The sequence below is a fragment of the Polyodon spathula genome, chromosome 19, assembly GCF_017654505.1.
Source record: "Polyodon spathula isolate WHYD16114869_AA chromosome 19, ASM1765450v1, whole genome shotgun sequence".
In the NCBI taxonomy this organism is placed as follows: Eukaryota; Metazoa; Chordata; class Actinopteri; order Acipenseriformes; family Polyodontidae; genus Polyodon; species Polyodon spathula.
The window spans coordinates 4451671-4472555 of NC_054552.1; the positions used below are offsets into that span (position 1 = coordinate 4451671).

General features: G+C 37.8%; 1 protein-coding gene across 2 annotated transcripts in view; it reads right to left on the reverse strand.

Annotated features, from left to right (window-relative positions):
- Positions 1–367: 367 nt before the first annotated feature.
- LOC121294262 (metallophosphoesterase MPPED2) overlaps positions 368–20885 on the reverse strand; it is a 40523-nt gene continuing 20005 nt past the window's right edge. For both annotated transcript variants that reach the window (XM_041217824.1, XM_041217825.1), the window contains exons 5-7: positions 2563–2678; positions 1782–1895; positions 368–1330 (exon numbers count right to left, since the gene is read on the reverse strand). In XM_041217824.1, the coding sequence (XP_041073758.1) occupies positions 1212–1330; positions 1782–1895; positions 2563–2678 (349 nt within the window). In that variant the 3' untranslated portion in view covers positions 368–1211. The remainder of the gene's footprint in view (positions 1331–1781; positions 1896–2562; positions 2679–20885) is intronic.

Genomic DNA, 20885 nt, shown 5'->3' on the forward strand with positions numbered 1-20885 from the left:
ACAGGTATGTAATAAGTAAAAATCTTGCAATTTATTTGCATATAAAGGCGGCTAAATATATAATATCACAATAAATTTAAAAGAAACAAAAATAATAATAATGCATTTCTAAATTTCAATAAACAAAGTATAAAGTCAGAAAAAAAACAGTAGCATTTACAGTAGCAAAGTTCAAAACAACTATTGGCAACTTTTTTTTTGTGCTAGCAAGATTGCATTTACACACAGTGCAAAATTAGAACAAAATAAGAATTAAACACAAACACAGTAAGATTTAGAATGTAAAGGACAACTAAACCTTGTATATATATATATATATATATATATATATATATATATATATATATATATAGAGAGAGAGAGAGAGAGAGAGAGAGAGAGAGAGAGAGAGAGAGAGAGAGAGAGAGAGAGAGAGAGAGAGAGAGAGAGAAGCATTTAAGCTTAGCAATTAGTTTTCTGTCAGGTTGTACAGTAAGTATGCCAGTTGACTCAAAATGGAAATAGGAGGTTTTAAATTGCAACTCAAAAGAAGTTGTAATTTTGTTGAACTGCGGAACTGCAATCAGATGAGTCACAGCTGAACGACAAAATACAAACAATAGATTGAGAAGCACAGTGGTGACCGAAAACACATCTCAGCTTCCAATGCTACTCTATGTTTAGTATAATTAAGGTTATCCATTTACAGACAAATTAATCATCCATATTCTTCTTGATATGAACTTTGCGCTTTGAGTTTTACTTGAAGAACAAGTTCATTTCTAATTCATTTCTGATTCATCTGGTAATAAATAAATAGCAAGACTTTAAAAAGTATTTTACTACAAGGACAGGGAATTCATGTTTAATGTACAGCTGGTTTAAGGCAGTGTTCTTCGCCTCCAAATGAAAGCCAAATTGTCCTGTAAGGGGTAGTTAACATATTACAACTGCATTTAACAATTTATCTAGCTAAATGCAAATAAAATATATATGGTAGGTATACAAATTCACAAAGCTTCATTTTAAAGAGCCAATCCATTTTTCAACAGCATGACATTTATCCTTTTTTTTTTTTTTTTTTTTTTTTTTAAATAATATTTAAAATTGTACCAGCAGTTTACAAAATACCAAATAATTTGGAAAGAAACATTTAGTAAGATTCATTGGACTTATTTTTTTTTAGAAAAAAACTGGTAGTTTCTAGACGCTCCCTGATGTGGGTTAGTGCCTCAGGGTCCTTGTGGGTTTGGGAGGTCGAATATGATGGGTGGATTGGTTGGCTGAAAACTGACTGTACAGGTTGAAGCATTTATATATGTTGTATAACCGTCTGTCATTATCCCATAACCTATTGGGAGAAGGGGAACAAAGCAAAATAAGACAACCCGTTCCAATGTGTAACAGAAATGTTAGAAAATATCACATTCAACATATTGACTGAAGATCCACATTTCTGTTGCACTGTTAACCAGGCCTGGGGTCAATTGCAATGGTAATGGAGCAATTCAGTGAGTAGTTGTTTATGTTATGTAATTATAATTTTAATTACTGCAGCCTAATTGTAACTTCAATTGAACAAAATAGCCTTGTAATTTCAATTTCAACAAACAATTCTGCTGCAGCTGTAATTGCAATTATCATTGACCCCAGGTCTGCTGTTAACACTCATTTTTGTTGTATGTCCCTCCCTAATTTTATCCATAAAGAGCAGATCTGATAAATGCCACTCTTGGTTAAACAGGGTTCTGCCCTTCCTTGTAAATTCCAGGAGCATCCTATAAAACCCAATTACCACTAACCTTCATGGATGCCTCCGAACACATGGAGCTTGGGCCTCACCCGCCTCTGCACAGTGTTCAAGAGCTCCACACAGCCGACCCTCTGTAATTCCTTTGGAACCCAGTCTCGGAAACCTGAGGCGAAATTCAATCAATACCATCATATTCTCTGGATAAGGTTTCATCCAGAGCAACACTACCTCACTGTGGCTTTATTACCACTGCTCCAGCTCCAGCCTCTTTAAAGCAAAACAGCATTCCTGCTGTGCAGCAGAGTATAGTACACTTACACTCATAACCAAGGTTTAAAGAAGTGAAACAGCAAGCATGTGTAAGTAATTAAGGGCTTTACTTTGCGATGCTGTATAACTTATGAGATTTCATACCAAAGAGCTATTTTATGCCTGAACTGCATTACTGTATATGGAATTACAGTTATTCAAGAGCGATATGCTTTTAACTACAATTATTTGCTGGGAAACAAATATGCCATCAATGTTGTCCATCTGCACTTTTAAATAGCTGGGTATTTTATTGGATTGACACAATGCCATTTCACTATAAAGGCAAATGAGATGCTAAGGACCCTCTAACCATTTGCATATACAAACTGGATGCTGATGATTAAGACCATCCTATGCATGTATTTTTCTCTTTGAAATCTATAGACCAGTACAACGGGATAGAAAAGATGTCTGTTCTCAAGAGTGCAGGCTGGTCTAATTGTACAGGCAAACTCCATTCAAATCAACAAGCCGAAAACTTTACCTAATCTTAGTTCGTGCTGAAGGAGTTATCTTACCAAGTGGAGGTCCGTGGGTCATGAGGATATCAATGCCCTCTGGAATGAGGTTCCATTTGTCCAATAGAGACTGACCTCTCGGAAGATTAAAACCCCAACCATTGAACCAAGGCGTCCTGAAAATGAAGAACCAGCCCTGAATGAGACTTCACAAACACTACAGAAACATTACAAACAAAAGCAAGAGTCAAGACCATTATCACCAAGACCATGTTACAAGACATGTCTACTAAGAGTGCCTAACACTGGATAATCTATAGCTACCCCTACAAAAGACTAGACTATTCGTGGTTTTTGGTGGAAGTAATCCCAAATACAGGTTTTATTTGCTTGATTCTGTTGTGAAAGTTAAAGTACAGAATTGGAACCATGCCTAAATAAGCATGCAGCTTATGTTTAATGTGAGAACAAAATACATTCAGATCTAGTTTACATCAAAAAGCAGATCATTTCTTAAGCTGATTAGAAAAAGAACTGCCCTGCTGTGGCACATGACTGGATGGGACTGTCTTTTAGACAGCTCCTAAAATAGGTTAAAGCTACATCTGCCTTGAAGCTTCATGTCAGGGAGAATCCATTTAGCCTCGTATGCAGAATATACAATATTGAATTAAGCACCCTGCACTCACAAAGGTTATATTCTTTATAACCAACTCATCAGACAGTATTTAAAGTTAAAATACCAGCGTGTTTCTGTTTCTTTTATAGCTGACATCATAGCAAAGCGCAGGTTCAAATGTAGGTTTCGCATCAGTAATCACTTTCATACCTCTCATCAAATGCACAAGAATATGTGAAGAGCACAGTGTCATTCTAAAAGGCTCCTGGACCTCTTAAAACTTGGTAAGTGCAAAGTGTGTCTCCTATCAGAATGACATTGTAAAATAGGACATCTCTATGTTAAGCAAGTAATTACACAGTGACCTGGGGTTCCAATTTACCAGTTTCAGGAGAGGCAAGATGATCGTCTAACATGCTTGATGTGTAGAAAATAAACATGAGCGTACAAGCATAATTAATAAACAATGACAACTATGCATCTAAAATTAACCTTGCATAAAATTTTACACACCATCATTATGACTGCTAGGCATTTCCCTTGTGGAAAACTGACTGCAACATTGCAATCAATTGGGAATATATCAGAAAAAGAGATCCATGTTTTGATACCATAGTTCCAGAATAGAGACTCCTTCAGTTTAGGTGAGATGTTAAAGCCTGCATGTTAAGGAATAGAGTATGTAAATCGCATCACGGTTTTACAAAGATTAGTAAAGCAGCAGCACAAGCCATAGTATTAATACATACTCAGGAAATACTTGGCTTCATTGGTAGGAATGTGTGCAGAGATATAAGTACATTTAATTAACCTTATAGGTTGAGGGACATTACAAGGTCATGCATTTAACAAAACAAAATGTGGAGCACGATGTATTTAAATTGCCCAATGTTACTCTACCTACTGCGTTAATTTCATTGACTTCAGTCAATATGGAAAAGATGGGTTCTGCATACTAGTTCTTATGGACAAGCTTTGTTTAGTGCTACCCACTGCAAGACTAGCTAACACAACTGCCGGGCACACTGCCTGACTAAGTCACAATAACACTGATGTAGATAGCAAGCTCTCTTCAACAGAAGATCGCCTCTTCAAACACAGAATGTCAATGATGCATCAGTAAAGATTACCCAATGAACACATCACTGTTTGATCGGATCCTCCTTAATCCAGACAACTGTCATTTCTATCAGGGAAAGTTTTAGCAGTGCTAAAAGATGCAAGAGGATTTACAGCTCATAAGTCTTTTGCATCAAAAATACAATATTCACATATACACTACTCATAGCCTTCACAACACCACATATTAAATATGTAGAAAGTAATGCAAGCTGGATTGTATACATTGTTGATTACTTCAGCCATAAACGTGGATGTGATTTAATGCCGGCCGGCCATCCTAGACATCGCAAAAGAGCTAGCTTTCGCCAGATACAAATCTGAGCTCAGGGTAACCCATTAAACGACCGCACCATTCATTTTAGACTCACCTTCTTGTCACGGTAGCACAGAGGTCATCTTAAGAGGAGCCTAATTGATCAAGCTGTCAGGCCCAATGAGGAGGAGCATGTTAATAGGACTTTTATTTCACCCGGGGGAGAGGCAACCTGACAGAAAACACTATATATGACCATGCCTTCACCGTTTATTAACAGTGCTGAAACTTGTGGTAATAGGAGCCAAGTGGCTTCAGTTTGATAAACTGCTGGCCATTGATACCGAGCAGACATGGGGCAAATGCCAGGCTGACACCATACTAAATTGGCTGAATAATAACTACTGTGGTCAAGTGAATGGCGAGCGTCAGCACCATTAGTATTCGAACGGTAAAACTGGTGTGTTCTCTCCTGTAGTATCAGCTATGATTTCACAACTTGCAACTGTACCGAGTTTCCACATCCGTACATATCACCACATACAAGGACTGCTCTTAAGGAAAGTGTAGCAGGGCAGGAGCCCTGCACACAAAGAGTGGGTTTTGTGTATATATTGTAAATAGTATTGCGTAAATGTGTGTAATTATTATAAATGATTGAAGTAGTACCTCACGCTGCTGGGAGAGCCTGCCTGCTGTGTGTGATTGCCAGCTGTGGATAATCAGCAGGTAGGTGTGTTCCAGCATGGCGTCAGCTATAAAGAGGTCCTGTTTGTTCTCCACAGGGTTGGTGCAAAGCCAAGGACAATGGGCTGAAGATCATCCACGCTACCCGAACATAGAGACCAAAATACGTTGCTGAAATACTCCGATTGCCGTGATGGTGAACCGGGATCGAAGCCAAAACCGCCAACAGCCGGAGTCAGGGTTTGTGTTGATACATTAAAGATTAGCTTAGGGATGGTTGATCCCCATAAAAGTATAGCGAGGTGAGCAAGCGGGACCCCCATGCATTAGGAGTAGCACATGCCATTGTTACGGCAACGTTTATTTGATAGTTTTTTGCAATGTGTTTGTTTTGCTTTTTGTACGCTGGCCGTATGTCTTCAGTGAGCTACCATGGTTGGTAGTGTCACGTAAGCTTTTCTCACTTTGTGTGTAAATAAACCTGCCAGCCTGTGGGGCGTGTCAACTTCAACTTCTGTCTTGATCTCCTGCCTGTCACTCAGCAGCAAATGCACGCACCCACAAGTAAGGGCTATATTGCAAAGCATTGGTATAAAATTACTGTACTTCATAAAAGCTCAAAGACACAACTCGTTCTGAATAAATTGGGTTGCAAGCCTTCATATGCTTAAGGGAAATACTTAAATGCATGGGTTCTTTACATTTTCTAATGCATGATACAACACCTGTCTGCTACTATTCCCAAAATGTTTTATCTTAAATAAAAATGTGGAATAGGCTCAATATGTAAGACTTGATTAGATTCAAATATTGCCAGACACCTGTCAAAGTAAATCTAAATGTATCTACCATTCATCAGACACTTGCTCTAGAAAGGTTCCCACAAGTAGCATGACAGATTGCAAGAACACACCCTTCAGCTGGACGCAGAACCACGTCGCAGAGTGCAATGTGGATAAACAATGAAGGCTTTGCAACAATGCAGCATACTGAATGGCAGGAAGAAAAGTCTGACAATGTGCAAACATCCTCAGCAGTGTTTTTCAAGAGGGAAATGGAGCCATTTCTGCAGAAAAATAATGGGAATGAAAACTAATTTGTAAATAGCATTGTATGGGCTTTAACAAGAAGGCCTGCTGAAACTTGATTCGCTCAGATAAAAAAAAAAAAAAAGATTGGATAAAGGATAAAAGCGGTCCTACCTTCTATACCCCTGTGGCAGAAATGAAAGGAATGGCGTATGAATGCATGCTGTTGCTTACCCCCATTCAGAAGCCATCGCACTGGTGCCTATTTGCCCTGGAATATTGGTGTTGGGTTACCAGACAAGCCAAAATAATCGTTGGCAGGCATGAACTTGATCCATGGGAACAATGAGAACAAAAAAATAGGGGTTCTGACAAGTTAATTCCCCGGCAGAAAAATAATTAATTGAAGTGACATGATGAAACCCCCAATCGAAAAATGTACATTTAGGCAAAAAGAATGCATCTGATTAGACTGCATGCTTGACTGTTCTTGTCACAGTTTATGGCTCAGGCCTCAAGAACAAAATTAGGTCTTTGTGCAATACAGGCGTTTGATTGTTGCAGGTCTGGTGCAGCGCCGCAAGATGCAGTTCTGGATCTGCAGTTCATGCTCAGTTTGAGAAAGAGAGAGACAAATTGGGTTTTTATCACTTCCATCAGTGGTGGATTTTTCATTTTCATTGCAATGAATTAATGGGTTTTCCAGCCCGGTTTGAATTCAGCTGGGGGACACTTCTACATCGGCCATGGTTATGTATAAGCTATAGCTACAGGATGAGTTCCCTTTAAAATGAATATTTTCTTAACTTTACAGTTAAAGCATGTATGCAACACCACTGGCAAGAATGAATAATGTATGATTCATGTTAAAATCCACATGTGTTATACATCTCAAGCCACCTTTACTAGTGTGCTGTGTACATGTGGATGTAAATACCTGAAATCGTGCAGTAATTGTGTCCTTTGTCTATTCATATCTAGGCAAGTGGGACTACATGGGGAAAGCTGACTGATGAAGACACTAGCCAAAACCTGACAGTTTTAATTCATTTTCTCTACATTAGCAATGCTGTGCCGGTTGGCTTTTTAATGAGATATAAGGCTTAGAACAATAAAGGAATTATTAAACAATATACAAGGGTTATCTCAAACACACTATCTGAGTATTTTTCTCCAATTAGAATTATGTTGAATGGCCTGTTCAGTCTTGCAAAGGTTACAAAGACTTTGGGGGGTGGGGTGGGGGAGAGGGGAGGAGAATCTTCGTCATCTAATCACTTATCCCCATTATCATCACAGGAAGAAGTTTCAGCTTTTCCTCTGGTCACCAATAAGAAGACAATCCATTAAGATATTTCTGACCCCCACTTGTGCTATTTTAACTGTCAGTTGTACAGGAAGGAACTGATAAAAATAAGATTACAATGCTTTCACAGACAAACGGCAAGGCACCGGGGGGGGGGGGGGGGGGGGGGGGGGGGGGGGGGGGTTGCTGATTGTGATTGATGCCTGAATAAATATACAATAGAGAGAGCCCACTTTTCAACACAGCGTCAGATAAAAAAAAAAAAAAAGAAAAAACAGGGTGTAATCTTTCACTGCTAGGAGCATTGCCTAGACTGCTCTGCACCTTTTTCAATAAACCTCTTCAGCAGCTTTTGTCTGTAGCTGTCCTCACTTTATTATCTTTCCTTTTCGTCATCCGGATTTCATTTGGCTGTCATTATAGCCCTGAACTAAAAATGCCAGTGTTTATTGAAGGTCCCGAAATAATATACTGTATTTTAAAAGAATCACCTATCAAATATAAGAAATCAAGGAAATTAACCAACAGTTCAGCACTTTAACAGGAACAGACACTCTACGGATTACCTAAAGTTTGTAGTTTTTATTTTCCAGTAGCTTATAAAGTGCTGCTCTATTTTAACATAACCCCAGGAGAATTCTGTTTCCATAAGACCCTAACTCATGCTTTTTTTGGTTTGTGCAGAAATACATTTGGCATTAAATTCATAATACATTACATAGCAATTCCTGCACACTGCCTTTAGAAAATAACTTTAAGGTTTGCCTTTCACAGTTATTCACTAATTCTTAAGACATCTTTTGCCACTTATTTAGAGTGCTGCAGATTGGCTGCTCTTTACAAATCCACTGTAAAATGTCCTGCTTTATACCTATTTTAAACTGTGTAGTCCAGTGGTTAAAGAAACAGGCTTGTAACCAGGAGGTCCCCGGTTCAAATCCCAGCTCAGTCACTGACTCATTGTGTCACTTAACCTCCTTGTGCTGCGTCTTTTGGGTGAGACGTTGTTGTAAGTGACTGTGCAACCGCTTTGTGACGGCGGTCTACTATGAGAGGCACTATATAAAAATCAAGATTAGTATTATTATTTATTATAATATAGTTATGTCAATCTTCTAACTAATTATTTCTTCTTTGTTAACTACATTCATAATCACAATATTTAAATTACAAAAAAAAACAGCCACTTAAACAGGTTGTTTAAGCCCTTACATTCAAAACCTTCATGTAAATTATTTTTATACAAATGCCAGAGAGGAAACCGGGTCATGAAATTGACCTGTCTCTCAACAATGTTGAAGATATTTATCTAACATAACATTCAACCTTCAACCATTCACATACAATAGCACACCTTATTTTCTTTTTTTTTTTTTGGGGGGGGGGGGGGGGGGGGAACAGTAAGAGGTGGTCTTGTTACAATTGTCTTCTATGAAACCACAGATATATTTCTGGTATGACGTGAAAGTTATTGTTTCCTGTGACTGACCTATGTTTATTTTTGACGGAGACAATCAGTTTTTGTAGTCACTTAACCTAAAAGGGAAGGATTTGTCGACCCTGACACGCGGACTACTCGCCCAACACAATGATAAACTAACTCATGCCAGTTGGGGGGGGGGGGGGGGGGGGGTTGGGGGGGGGGGGGGGGGGGGGGGTTTTACAGCACATGGCAGAAGTTATATTTGACCTTCAGGGAAAGCCTTTTGTAGTATGCTATATACAAACAGTAATGTATCTTCTTATCAAAGCATACAGATGTAAGCAACACGTAGGTGTGGTCAACTGGATTACGCATGGACATTGTGTATGAATTATTCCTTCATATAGGATTTATTTACATGCTACCTCTATACCCTCCACTTGCATAACACACCACTTATTGTTAAAAGGTAATAGGCACAACGTTGTTTGTTTCACAGGTCATTACATAAATGTAGCAGTGTAGCATTCGTTAAACACAGTAATTTGTAACACAGTAATCCATTTCGTATCTACCCTAACCGTTTATCCGCCATGATAGACCTCTTCAGCAACATACATTTATGATTGAACACCGATGAATAGTTCAGAGATTGCAGATCTGTGCGCTGCCATTGCTGGTAGTGTCACGTGAGCTGATCAGTGTGTTGATATGTAAATAAATCCTGTTCACCTGCAGGCTGTATCAACTTCAACCTCCGTCTCGATCTCCTGCCTGTCACTCAAGCACCCACATGGCAGAGAGCTACCCTGTATCTATCTAAAGAAGGGATTTAGGGGAGCTCACTAATAAAAGCTGAATCTCAAAACAATGATTGTGTGAATATAGTAACTGTGTATAATGGTATTTAAAACAGGATTCATTCATCCTACTTTTTACATATCTGCCCTGACTCTGGTCCCGCTGCAGTCTGATACGTGACCCGATTACTGTGTAAACTTTTCAGAGTCTAAGTATCAGAAACAAAATTTTAGAACTTGAAGCTACTGCACTAACAGGTAACTATGATGTGATAGGTGTTACAGAAACGTGGTTGTCTGAGAGTGATGGGGACGAATATAATATTTGTGGGTATACACTGTATAGGAAAGACAGGCAGGACAGAAGAGGAGGAGGGGTAGCGCTATACATAAGAAACAGTCTTGAAGCCCAGGTGTTAAACCTGGACAAAGAAAATAAAACCGAATCAATATGGGTCAGAATAACAGACAAAAATTAAAAGGCCATAGCAGAATTATAGACCTTCAGGGCACAATAATCTGCAATGACATTAGAAATTGTGTAGCAAAGGAGAAGCCATACTAATGGGGGATTTCAACTTCCCCCAAATAAAATGGGAAAACCCGGTGGGTAGCGCGAAGGATGAAATAGAAATGGTGGAAATGACAAATGACTGCTTCCTAACACAATTTGTCAAGGCACCGATAGAGGGGAGGCATGCCTTGATTTAGTCTTTTCAAATAACGAAGATAGAATAACTAAAACAGAGGTCAGAGAACCACTGGCAAACTCAGACCACAACATGGTCTCATTTGAAGTGTTTTTTAAAACCTCTAAAGACTAAAGCTAAGGTTTACAATTTTAGAAAAGCAAACTATGAAGGTATGAAACAGAGACTAACAGAAGTAGATTGGAGTAAAATAGAGAAAACACCCACAGAAGAAGGATGGTTGTTCTTCAAAAATGTAGTACTAGAGGCGCAAAACAATTACATCCCTAAAGTAGACAAATCTAAATGTAAAACTAAATTGCCAAAATGGTTTAATAGATCAATTAAAAAAAATATTCAGCGAAAAAAGGCACTTTACAGAGCATTAAAAAAGGACCAAAAAGAAAGTACGCAGAAAGAGTACACAGAACTGCAAACGCAAGTCAAAAAGGAAGTTAGAAGGCACAAGAGAGAAATAGACGTTGTGCTAAAGAAGCTAAAACCAATTCCAAAATGTTTTTCCAATATTACAACAGCAAGAGAACATTCAATAAGGAGATTAAATGTTTAAGAGATTCGTTGGCAAACACATAGAGGAAGAAAAAAAAAAAAATAGCAAATATGTTAAATGATTACTTTTCACAAGTTTTTCAGTCTCTTGACACAGGGGTGGTACCGACAGACTGGAAAATTGCAAACGTAATACCGATCCACAAAAAGGGAAACAAAACTGAACCAGGTAACTACAGACCAGTAAGCCTGACTTCTATTATATGTAAACTTATGGAAACTATAATAAGATCCAAAATGGAAAATTACCTATATGGTAACAGGGTACTGGGAGACAGTCAACATGGTTTTAGGAAAGGGAGATCGTGCCTAACTAACTTGCTTGATTTTTTTGAGGATGCAACATCGATAATGGATAATTGCAAAGCATATGACATGGTTTATTTAGATTTCCAGAAAGCTTTTGACAAAGTCCCGCACAAAAGATTAATTCTCAAACTGAACGCAGTTGGGATTCAAGGAAACACGTGTACATGGATTAGGGAGTGGTTAACATGTAGAAAACAGAAAGTACTGATTAGAGGAAAAACCTCAGAATGGAGTGTGGTAACCAGCGGTGTACCACAGGGATCAGTATTAGGTCCTCTGCTATTCCTAATCTACATTAATGATTTAGATTCTGGTATAGTAAGCAAACTTGTTAAATTTGCAGACGACACAAAAGTAGGAGGAGTGGCAAACACTGTTGCAGCAGCAAAGGTCATTCAAAATGATCTAGACAAGATTCAGAACTGGGCAGATACATGGCAAATGACATTTAATAGAGAAAAGTGTAAGGTACTGCACGCAGGAAATAAAAATGTACATTATAAATATCATATGGGAGATATTGAAATTGGAGAAGGAATCTATGAAAAAGACCTAGGAGTTTTTGTTGACTCAGAAATGTCTTCATCTAGGCAATGTGGGGAAGCTATAAAAAAGGCTAACAAGGAGCTCGGATACATTGTGAAAAGTGTTGAATTTAAATCAAGGGAAGTAATGTTAAAACTGTTGTGTAAGACCTCATCTTGAATATTGTGTGCAGTTCTGGTCACCTCACTATAAAAAAGATATTGCTGCTCTAGAAAGAGTGCAAAGAAGAGCGACCAGAATTATTCCGGGCTTAAAAGGCATGTCATTAGACAGGCTAAAAGAATTGAATCTGTTCAGTCTTGAACAAAGAAGACTACGTGGCGACCTAATTCAAGCATTCAAAATTCTAAAAGGTATTGACAGTGTCGACGCAAGGGACTTTTTCAGCCTGAAAAAAGAAACAAGGACCAGGGGTCACAAATGGAGTTTAGAAAAAGGGGCATTCAGAACAGAAAATAGGAGACACTTTTTTACACAGAGAATTGTGAGGGTCTGGAATCAACTCCCCAGTAATGTTGTTGAAGCTGACACCCTGGGATCCTTCAAGAAGCTGCTTGATGAGATTTTGGGACTAACAACCAAACGAGCAAGATGGGCCTGTGTTTGCAATATTCCTTGCCCGTTTTTTTTGATGGATCGTTTTTTCCAGAAAAAAGTCTACAGTTGATGGCTAGCAAAGATTTTAACAAGAAAATCATGCCACATGTACATGGAGTGCAGAGTTGTAAGTTTGTAGGCCATATTTAAATACTTTGTATGTCAATAGAGTGACATAAGGAATGCATGCTGTTTAGCAGTTTAAAGGAAAATAAACACATTTTCTGAGCTTTCACTGGCTTCACCATTTTGTGCATTTAAACGAATACATTTTCTTCACTGTGAAGTCTACGTCGGTCAGCACCTATTAAGAGTGTGCTGTTGCGAGTGCTGCGCCATCCTGCTTTACAGGAGGATACTGCCTCGGAAAAGGGAGTCACTGCCCAACACAGACATCGTACCTGCAGATCAAAACAAAGGAGAGGGCTGTTCTATAGCCTTGCACCTTCAGCGACCAAATCAAAGCTAAGAAAACTACTTAAAATGAAAAACTTAACCAAATAACAGCAGACACTGCAGAACATGAGTTGGAAACTGTATTTAAGTTAACATTAAATGATTTAACAGTGACTTTCAAATATTTCTTCTAGCCATAAACCAAAACAGCACTGTTTTTTTTTTTTTTTTTTTAATGATAATCTTTTTCAAAATAGTTACAGTATTTAAAAAACAAACAAAAAAAAAAAAACATTTTGTTGTCACTTTTGATTTGACAATATTGAACATAATTATTCAACGCTGGTGTCACGAGCTACAGCAGATCCCTGTTTGTTAGTGTTACAAAGAAGTCCGCTGCACGCCGCTGTATTTTGACTGCTAATGCTGATTACGTGTGCAGTCAGAGAATGCAATCTGGATTGCTTCAACAACAAAGCCCTCTAATTACTGCCGACAAGCTGCTGTTCAAACAGGTCACAGGTCAGGTCACAATCATCCACATAAGTAGGCAGTGTCTGGGAAAGAAAGTCAAAACATTCTATTTGAAAATGTTTATCAGACAGAGTAGGGTTTTCGGTGATGATGGAGACAATTGTGATCATGGAACAAGAAACTCTCGGAAGAATCATAAGTTTTTTTTTTTTTTTTAAAAAGCAGAAACCGCACTAAATGCCTTGAGATGAATTATTGAGAAGGAAAGCCACAAAACATTTATACAAAAGTGTAGAATGCTAAGTAAAGAAGAAAAAGAAAAAACGTTTTATTGAAAGTATGCACAATTTAGACAGATAGATGTACATATCAATGTGTGCAAGAAGAAAATAAACTGGACCAAACTGCAGAGTAAAAAAAAAATATATAATAAAAATGCAAAAATAAATAAAACCCTGGGAAAGGGTTAAAGACTAAAGCACTGGTTCACTCAGTTTTTTTTTCAAAGCACAACAAAAATGTCATTCCATTGTTTCACTGTATTACTTTTCAGATATCCAACCTTCAACCATGCAGACTGCATATGCAGTTTGCGAGACATTAAATATTATGCTTCCGTTCCATCACGCTGCTTTCAAAGTGGCATAGGACATTACTTATTCTTTCCTTTTATAGCTCAGTGCTCTACAGATTCTGTGTGTCCTATTTATTACAGTCCATTCTCAACACATGCATCACAATAACACCGCAGCCATTTACTTATACAGTAAGCCTTCAGCGAGTGTGCTCCATCAATATTCATTTTAGGTGCAATAACCGGTATACACTGAACAGTATACATGCCAGTGCACACTAATAATGGCGATTGCAACTTTAAATACTACAGCTACTCTACAATAAAAAAAAAGCTACGTGTTACTGATATCCCTGATAATTAACTCTAGCAAGAAACTTTTTTTCTATGATACGTTTCTGGCCAAGAAGTAAAGCAATTGAATCTGCTAAGCCTTGCTGGGACTAAATCTATAATGCATTATTTTTTTCTTTTTAGCCGATTCAAATTTAATGCATTCCCCCAGGGCTGTTTAGAAAAACACCCTGCCCTTTGAGGCACGCTGGAATCATGCTGCTCTTATAGCCCACAAATAAGGAAACTGGCAGGGCTAGAGAGAAGGCTTTTCCCGATATCCCCTTTGCAACTGCATTGCTGAAATACAGAAAAAGCTGCAACAACATTGATCATTTCTTGGGTTTGAGTGTAATAATAATAATAAACAATCTCCATAGAGACTCTTTCATGAGGACAGAGCCATCTTTTGCCATTACGATCAAAAAGATAACCTAATCTATACCTCTGACACGCTGACAACATCGATTCCTGCAGAGACCGCTGAGCTCCTGCAGACACTGAAGCACGATCTCTTAAGTCACTAAAACAGAAAAGGTCTAATCAAAAGCATTTCCAAACCACACACTGTTACTATAGATACAAGGTGGCATCAGTTGACAAAAAGGTGATTTAAGGTAGTATTTTTAGAATATGACAAAGCAGATATGATGTTTTTAGTTACCAAGCTTTTGGATCCTTTCGATATTTCATTCTGCATAATAAATAATTATTACCTTACTGCCGGCAACCTCAAAATAGACATTCCAACTTAAATTGCCCTGGATGCAAGTGAATTTAACTCACAAGTTATTGAAAGAATGTTTATAAAAGTCTGTTTCGATGGATTAAAAAGCTATCCTAATAATCCAATATTAACTGTCTGGTTAATGCATGTTTCTCACTTTATACTGTACGGTACCTTGAATATATCCATCTGTCCCATAATGGTAACTCTACTTTGCAAAAAGCCAGGTAGTATATGCTTAGCTGCCACACCCCTGACAGATCACACTTCTTTTTTGTCTACAGGCTCCATGAAGTCTGTTTGAGCTCAGACATGGTAAATCCATCTGTACCAGACCTGAAATCACAGCTTGCGACTGCAGAGTACTTTTGTATATTTTCAATAAGGACCTGCTGTGTCTTCCCCTCCACCCACCCACATAAGACTCAAGCAAGCCCTCTGTCCCAGGCCTTTCCTTTGACTCTCTGCAAACTTGATTCTGTTTGTTTGTTTTAATCTAATGAGTGATTCGAGAGCTGTAAATCCGAGACAGGCTTTCCGTATTCAAAAACTACCCTGGTTCTGGTTCTCATGATCAATGTGTATAATTCAGTAACCCAACCTTGCACCTTGTTCGCAGATCCAGCCTGACAAGGATTATAAACAAAATTGTGAAGCACTGGCTGTCATGTGGACAGTGCCTGGGATTTTCACATTAACAAGCAGGAGGCCTAAAGCCAAGACAAACGAAATGGGAGCCTGGCGCCTGCAAATTAAACTATGTTAAGGACGTGCATATTTATTTAATACAGTCATACAGCCTAACATTCTTTGCATCCTGCATGCCTATCCTGCAGCCAATTATGCATCCTATCATACATGCAAGCCTAGCAATTGCTACTGGTTGAATTATAATACACCGTAACGTTTTGCAACTTCACCAAAATATAATGTATTAATTTCAGCAGAAGATTAAAATAAAATTATGGAAATTATGATGGAAAATAAATAAAATCAATATTTTGGAAGATGATATGTGGTGACTTAAACATGACTGTTTTCATTTTTGTGCCTATGGTACTGGATGCTGTAGCCTCAATTTTGTTACAAACAGGCACGGCCCACTAGACAACATTAACAATGTAATGGTAATTTGTAGGATATGTTGCACCATGATGTAAAACTGGATATGTGTTAACTCCGGGTTTTAAAATGTTTGAGACTTTCAGAATCTGCATTTTTGTGAAACATATACAAAATGTACACCATCTCTAGATTTGACCAGAAATGCTTTACTTCTGGTCTATAGGACCATAACTAAGGCTTTGACTTTCACGGAAATTGTGAACTTGAATAAAGTCAGTGAAATCTTGGAAATGGATGTAAAAACACATTTGATTAGGCACTTCCTTTATTTCTATCACAAATGCACTCAAAAGACATATCTGTGAGTATCTGTAAATTGTGTGGTTGTGTACGCACACAGCATTTACGTGTAGCTATGTAGGTCAGCAAAGTGGCAAATATCACTGCTAAGCAGAGAACTGAAAAATATAATAAAAGGGGACATTTCATGAAAGTGGTGGCATGATGTTTAGTACAGTATGTAACATTTCTGTGGAATACAAATGAAAAGCAAGCTATGACAAACATATTGAAAGCGCTTTACATAAACAGAAGAGTAAGTAGTTTCCTGTAAAGACAGAAGAACAAATGCACCAGAGATCAGACGTTTACTTACGTTTACATGCTGTTTAACTCTTAGTACCCTAAAGTAACAGTTAAACTTGTCAGCAGTCAAAAGCAATAGTCTTGATATTATTGGTTTTGGTGTACTATTTAAAAGTATATAATGTGTATATAATATATATGTGTATAATGATGTAGCTAAAACTACATTTGTTGACCTTTCTTGTTTTTTTGCCGCACCTCGTCTGTGAAATGTACAAAACATGACCATGCCAAAATCGTAGCCTTAACCATAACAACATTCTACAACAATTTCTTCTCATGGTTAGTACCTTCCAAGGATTACTGCTGTAACATGCACATATCCAGCTCAGCATTGGGTGCTTGCTCCTAATCAAATTGCATATACGGCATCACTAAATGTGAAAAGTCAGACACTAACACATCTCCATAGAAACACTATTACAAAACCAACTGCATTGTTTGTGAGTTGCTTCACATGTATACCTCTGACCTCCCTGCTACCGCAGTTCAAGGTTGTGAATAGAATAAGGGATGCTGTCTTCGCTCTGTAGTAGAAAGGAGGAGGTCAGTCTCATGTTTGGGAGTCCCTTGTTCCAAACAAAAGGGGCAGGATATTTCAGAACAATGACAGATTCCTGTTTAAGTGGAGAGGGAGTCATGCCAAGGACTCTAATAAGAAATTCCTTTAAAATCTATACCTGTCCACTACTCTTCTTCATATACCATTTCCAAAGAAACGGCAACAATATTCCTATGTGGATGTCAACTTTATAAAAGGTTATAGTGGCAATCTTGCTTGTTAGCAGGAGCAAGCTTATCACTGCCACTCTTGACTTTATCTTGGTTATTGCTCCTTCGAGCTATGATTAAAGCCAACATAAGTCAGGTTGAAAATATGTTTTCATTAACACACGACTACAAGAATCCAATTATATACTACATATACAGCTAAACTTTACAAGGACATTCAGACTAACATTTGTAGCCAATATGTAAACCACCTTTTTTTTTTCTTGACATCTGACACTGAATACATTTCTTTATTCTTGTTCTATCATTTTTGTTCAATCACTGTTGATTGTTATTGTTCTTTTATGTATTTTCAGAATAATCCAACTATCAGATAGCAAAACCTAATGAGGACTCAACCTGCAATTCTAGCTTCTGATTGCAGGGGTAGCTTCTGTGGGCTCTTTAAAGTTGTGCCATTCCAAACAGCTGGTGTTTCATAAAAGGATTCCATCCAGTCATCATTTGTTTCTATAAGGCATGGGAGATTGGGATACTTCTTTAACTACAAGTTCCAGTTAATTTAAGATGACAATTTAGAAAGTATATACCTTATTACAGGTTTATATTACATATTTGTGGAGCCTCTATGGATCTGTGTAAAGGATGGCTGCCCATTCCACTCTGGGAATTTTTATTGTCATTTTCCCCCACAGAGTGAAAACAAACAATGCCGTAACCCCCAAAGGGGAAGAAAGGTCGGCTATGCTTTCCTTGAACTTCCATCATACATTTCCTCAGCATCAAAGACTCAACACAAGGGGACTGACATTCTCATTATTGTGAAAGACGAGGTCATTGAAAAGGGAAATATGATTTGAATGTGCTGTGCATTTTGTCATCGGTCACAGGGGAATGGCAGCTTCATTAGAAAATACCTTCTTATGTGTCAATACTGCAGAAATCACATACGGCTAGAATTAATTCCTGATGTTAATGAGATAACAGCTAAAAGGGAGAAGACTCCTATACAAAAGATAATATACATTTTGCATGTCCTATAATGCTAAAAAAGGACAGAACTTGCTTCCATAATAAACATGGATAAAGATGTTCTGAAGGCAAAGATTCAGATAGAGGGAAGTTATCATTATTTTGCAATGATAATTGTTTTCCCATAGCCAGAGGTACTGAAATAATGGTAGATATTTACAGTACCTTGGAGTATTCTGTACCAGACACAATTATTATATTTTGCACTGTACTGTGCATTGTAATATCAGGTAGCCTAAAGGTGTCAGGAGTAAAAGCTGTGCCACACTACTTTCTTACTATATGGTATATCTAGTCTAGCCCACACTGACTGGAGTGTATTAAACCAATTAAGAGTGTTTAAACAGCATATAGTCTAATGATATATGATAATTTAGGACTAGAGTATTGACAAAGCAGCAAATCAGTGCAAAGTCTTGCACCTGTCATATAAAAACTATTTATGACCTTTATTGATAATGGTTGCTTTATTTGGTAAAACTGGTAAAAAGGGTCTGGTGATAATTAAACGTATTGCTTTGTCAAACTGCAGCACAGGTGGTGGGTAAACCTGTCTTCATTACAAATCATCAGCCAAACCGGTTGGGCCAAGTCTTTTGATTGAATCTGTTTAGCTTTATACTGCAGTGCAATCAGATGCTTTGATGACATCAGTGCCTGAGCTCTGTTCTATGATGAGTTCACGACTCAGCAACTACACCAAGAGATAACACCCTGCCGGCACTAAACAGAGCCGCCGTTCTTCTGACGAAGCAGCTGCTCACAGATCTGGAAGGCTATAAAACTCCTTGGCACAAAGGCAGCATGTACATGTAGTTTAATTTGGGACCTCTGTCTTTCCTGAGCATTTCCCCAGCCAGGATGCACAGATGCACACACGACGACCACTGTGTGTGTTGTCAGATCATTACTATGCAAATCATGCTGGCATGGTTATTCAATTAAATATATACAAATTCTGGAATACATTCAGTAATAGTAATAGTGTATGTAATCCCCCCCCCCCAATCATATAATTTGTTTTATTATATTAGATTGATTGGATTAGGTTCAGCCAGCTTCAGCTTGGGTAAAAGATAGCAGTCATAAAGAAATCAAAATAAGTTCAATATGAATATATTTTAATACTGTTTTCAAAAGGCGTTTCTGGTTACTAATACACCAGAAGATAGATACTGAACATAGAAAAAAAAAAAAAAAAAAAGACAAAAAGAAGCAGAAGCAACAACAACAACTAACAATAAAATTGAGGGGACACGGCGTGGAGTAAATAGAACAATTAAGATTATGAATTTATATACACACACATATTTATATACACACACATATACACACACACACACACACACACACATACATACACATATATATATATATATATATATATATATATATATATATATATATATATATATATATATATATATATATATATATATACACACATACACACACACACTATATCTGAATAATTACTTAATACTTCTGCAGACTTAATACTCACAATTTTTTTTGTGTGTGTGTGAATGCATACCGTCGTCCCATTTAATCAATGTTTGCTTGTCTGACTGGGTTCTGTCACACACAAGCAGCTTCTGTTCTTGTCTGTCCCTTTACCAACTGTCAGAACATATGCTGCGCAAGCAACACATGCTAATGTGTACTTGACAACTTGCCTAGTTGTAATGTTTGATATCACTGGTAACATATTTAAAAAAAAAAAAAAACCCACTGGAGTAAGTCAAATCTTTCTAGGTTTTTAAAATTAAATATTGTTTACCAATCATTAATTTTAAATAAAATCAACCAAGTTGTAAATCTACAAGTTCCACTCTGAAGTGTTTCATTTTTTCATAAAAAGCATATGCAGCACCTCTAGCATGTGGCACACAGTGCAAAGGTACAGCACATCAGGCACCCAGGGTTGAGAACCTCTGCTTTAAAATCATCCAATAACTGTTTTTACTTTACATAGTCTGCTTAATGCAGCAGCTGACACCCACAGTATTTTGTAAAAAAACACTGAAAGGGACTAACTGAATCGAGTGCTGGCGAGATGTTCACAAGGAGGGAGAATATAAAAAAGCAACACCAATGCTTGAGCCCTTTAGAGTCTGTGCTCATGCCACTGGGGAAGCTCTCAGGAGGACCGCAGATTGCAGTCCGGCAGCACAGTGCAGCATTTGCACAGCTTGACTGTTCATGCACATGCTTGGGAGCTCACATGGTAACCTGACAAACAGAGCAGTGTCAAAGTCAGGCCAGCAAGTCGTCTGGAGGTCAGTCAGTGACGTACGTAAAAAAAAGGTAAGTAGTAAGAAATGGATTCACCATTGCAAGAGCTACTGTATTAGGCATGTACTATTAACAAAGATTACAATCGGGTCAATTTAGTGATCTGTGTAGCTTCACACCAATTTTAATCAGGTTTTGAACTGGTTAACACGCTGTGTGCC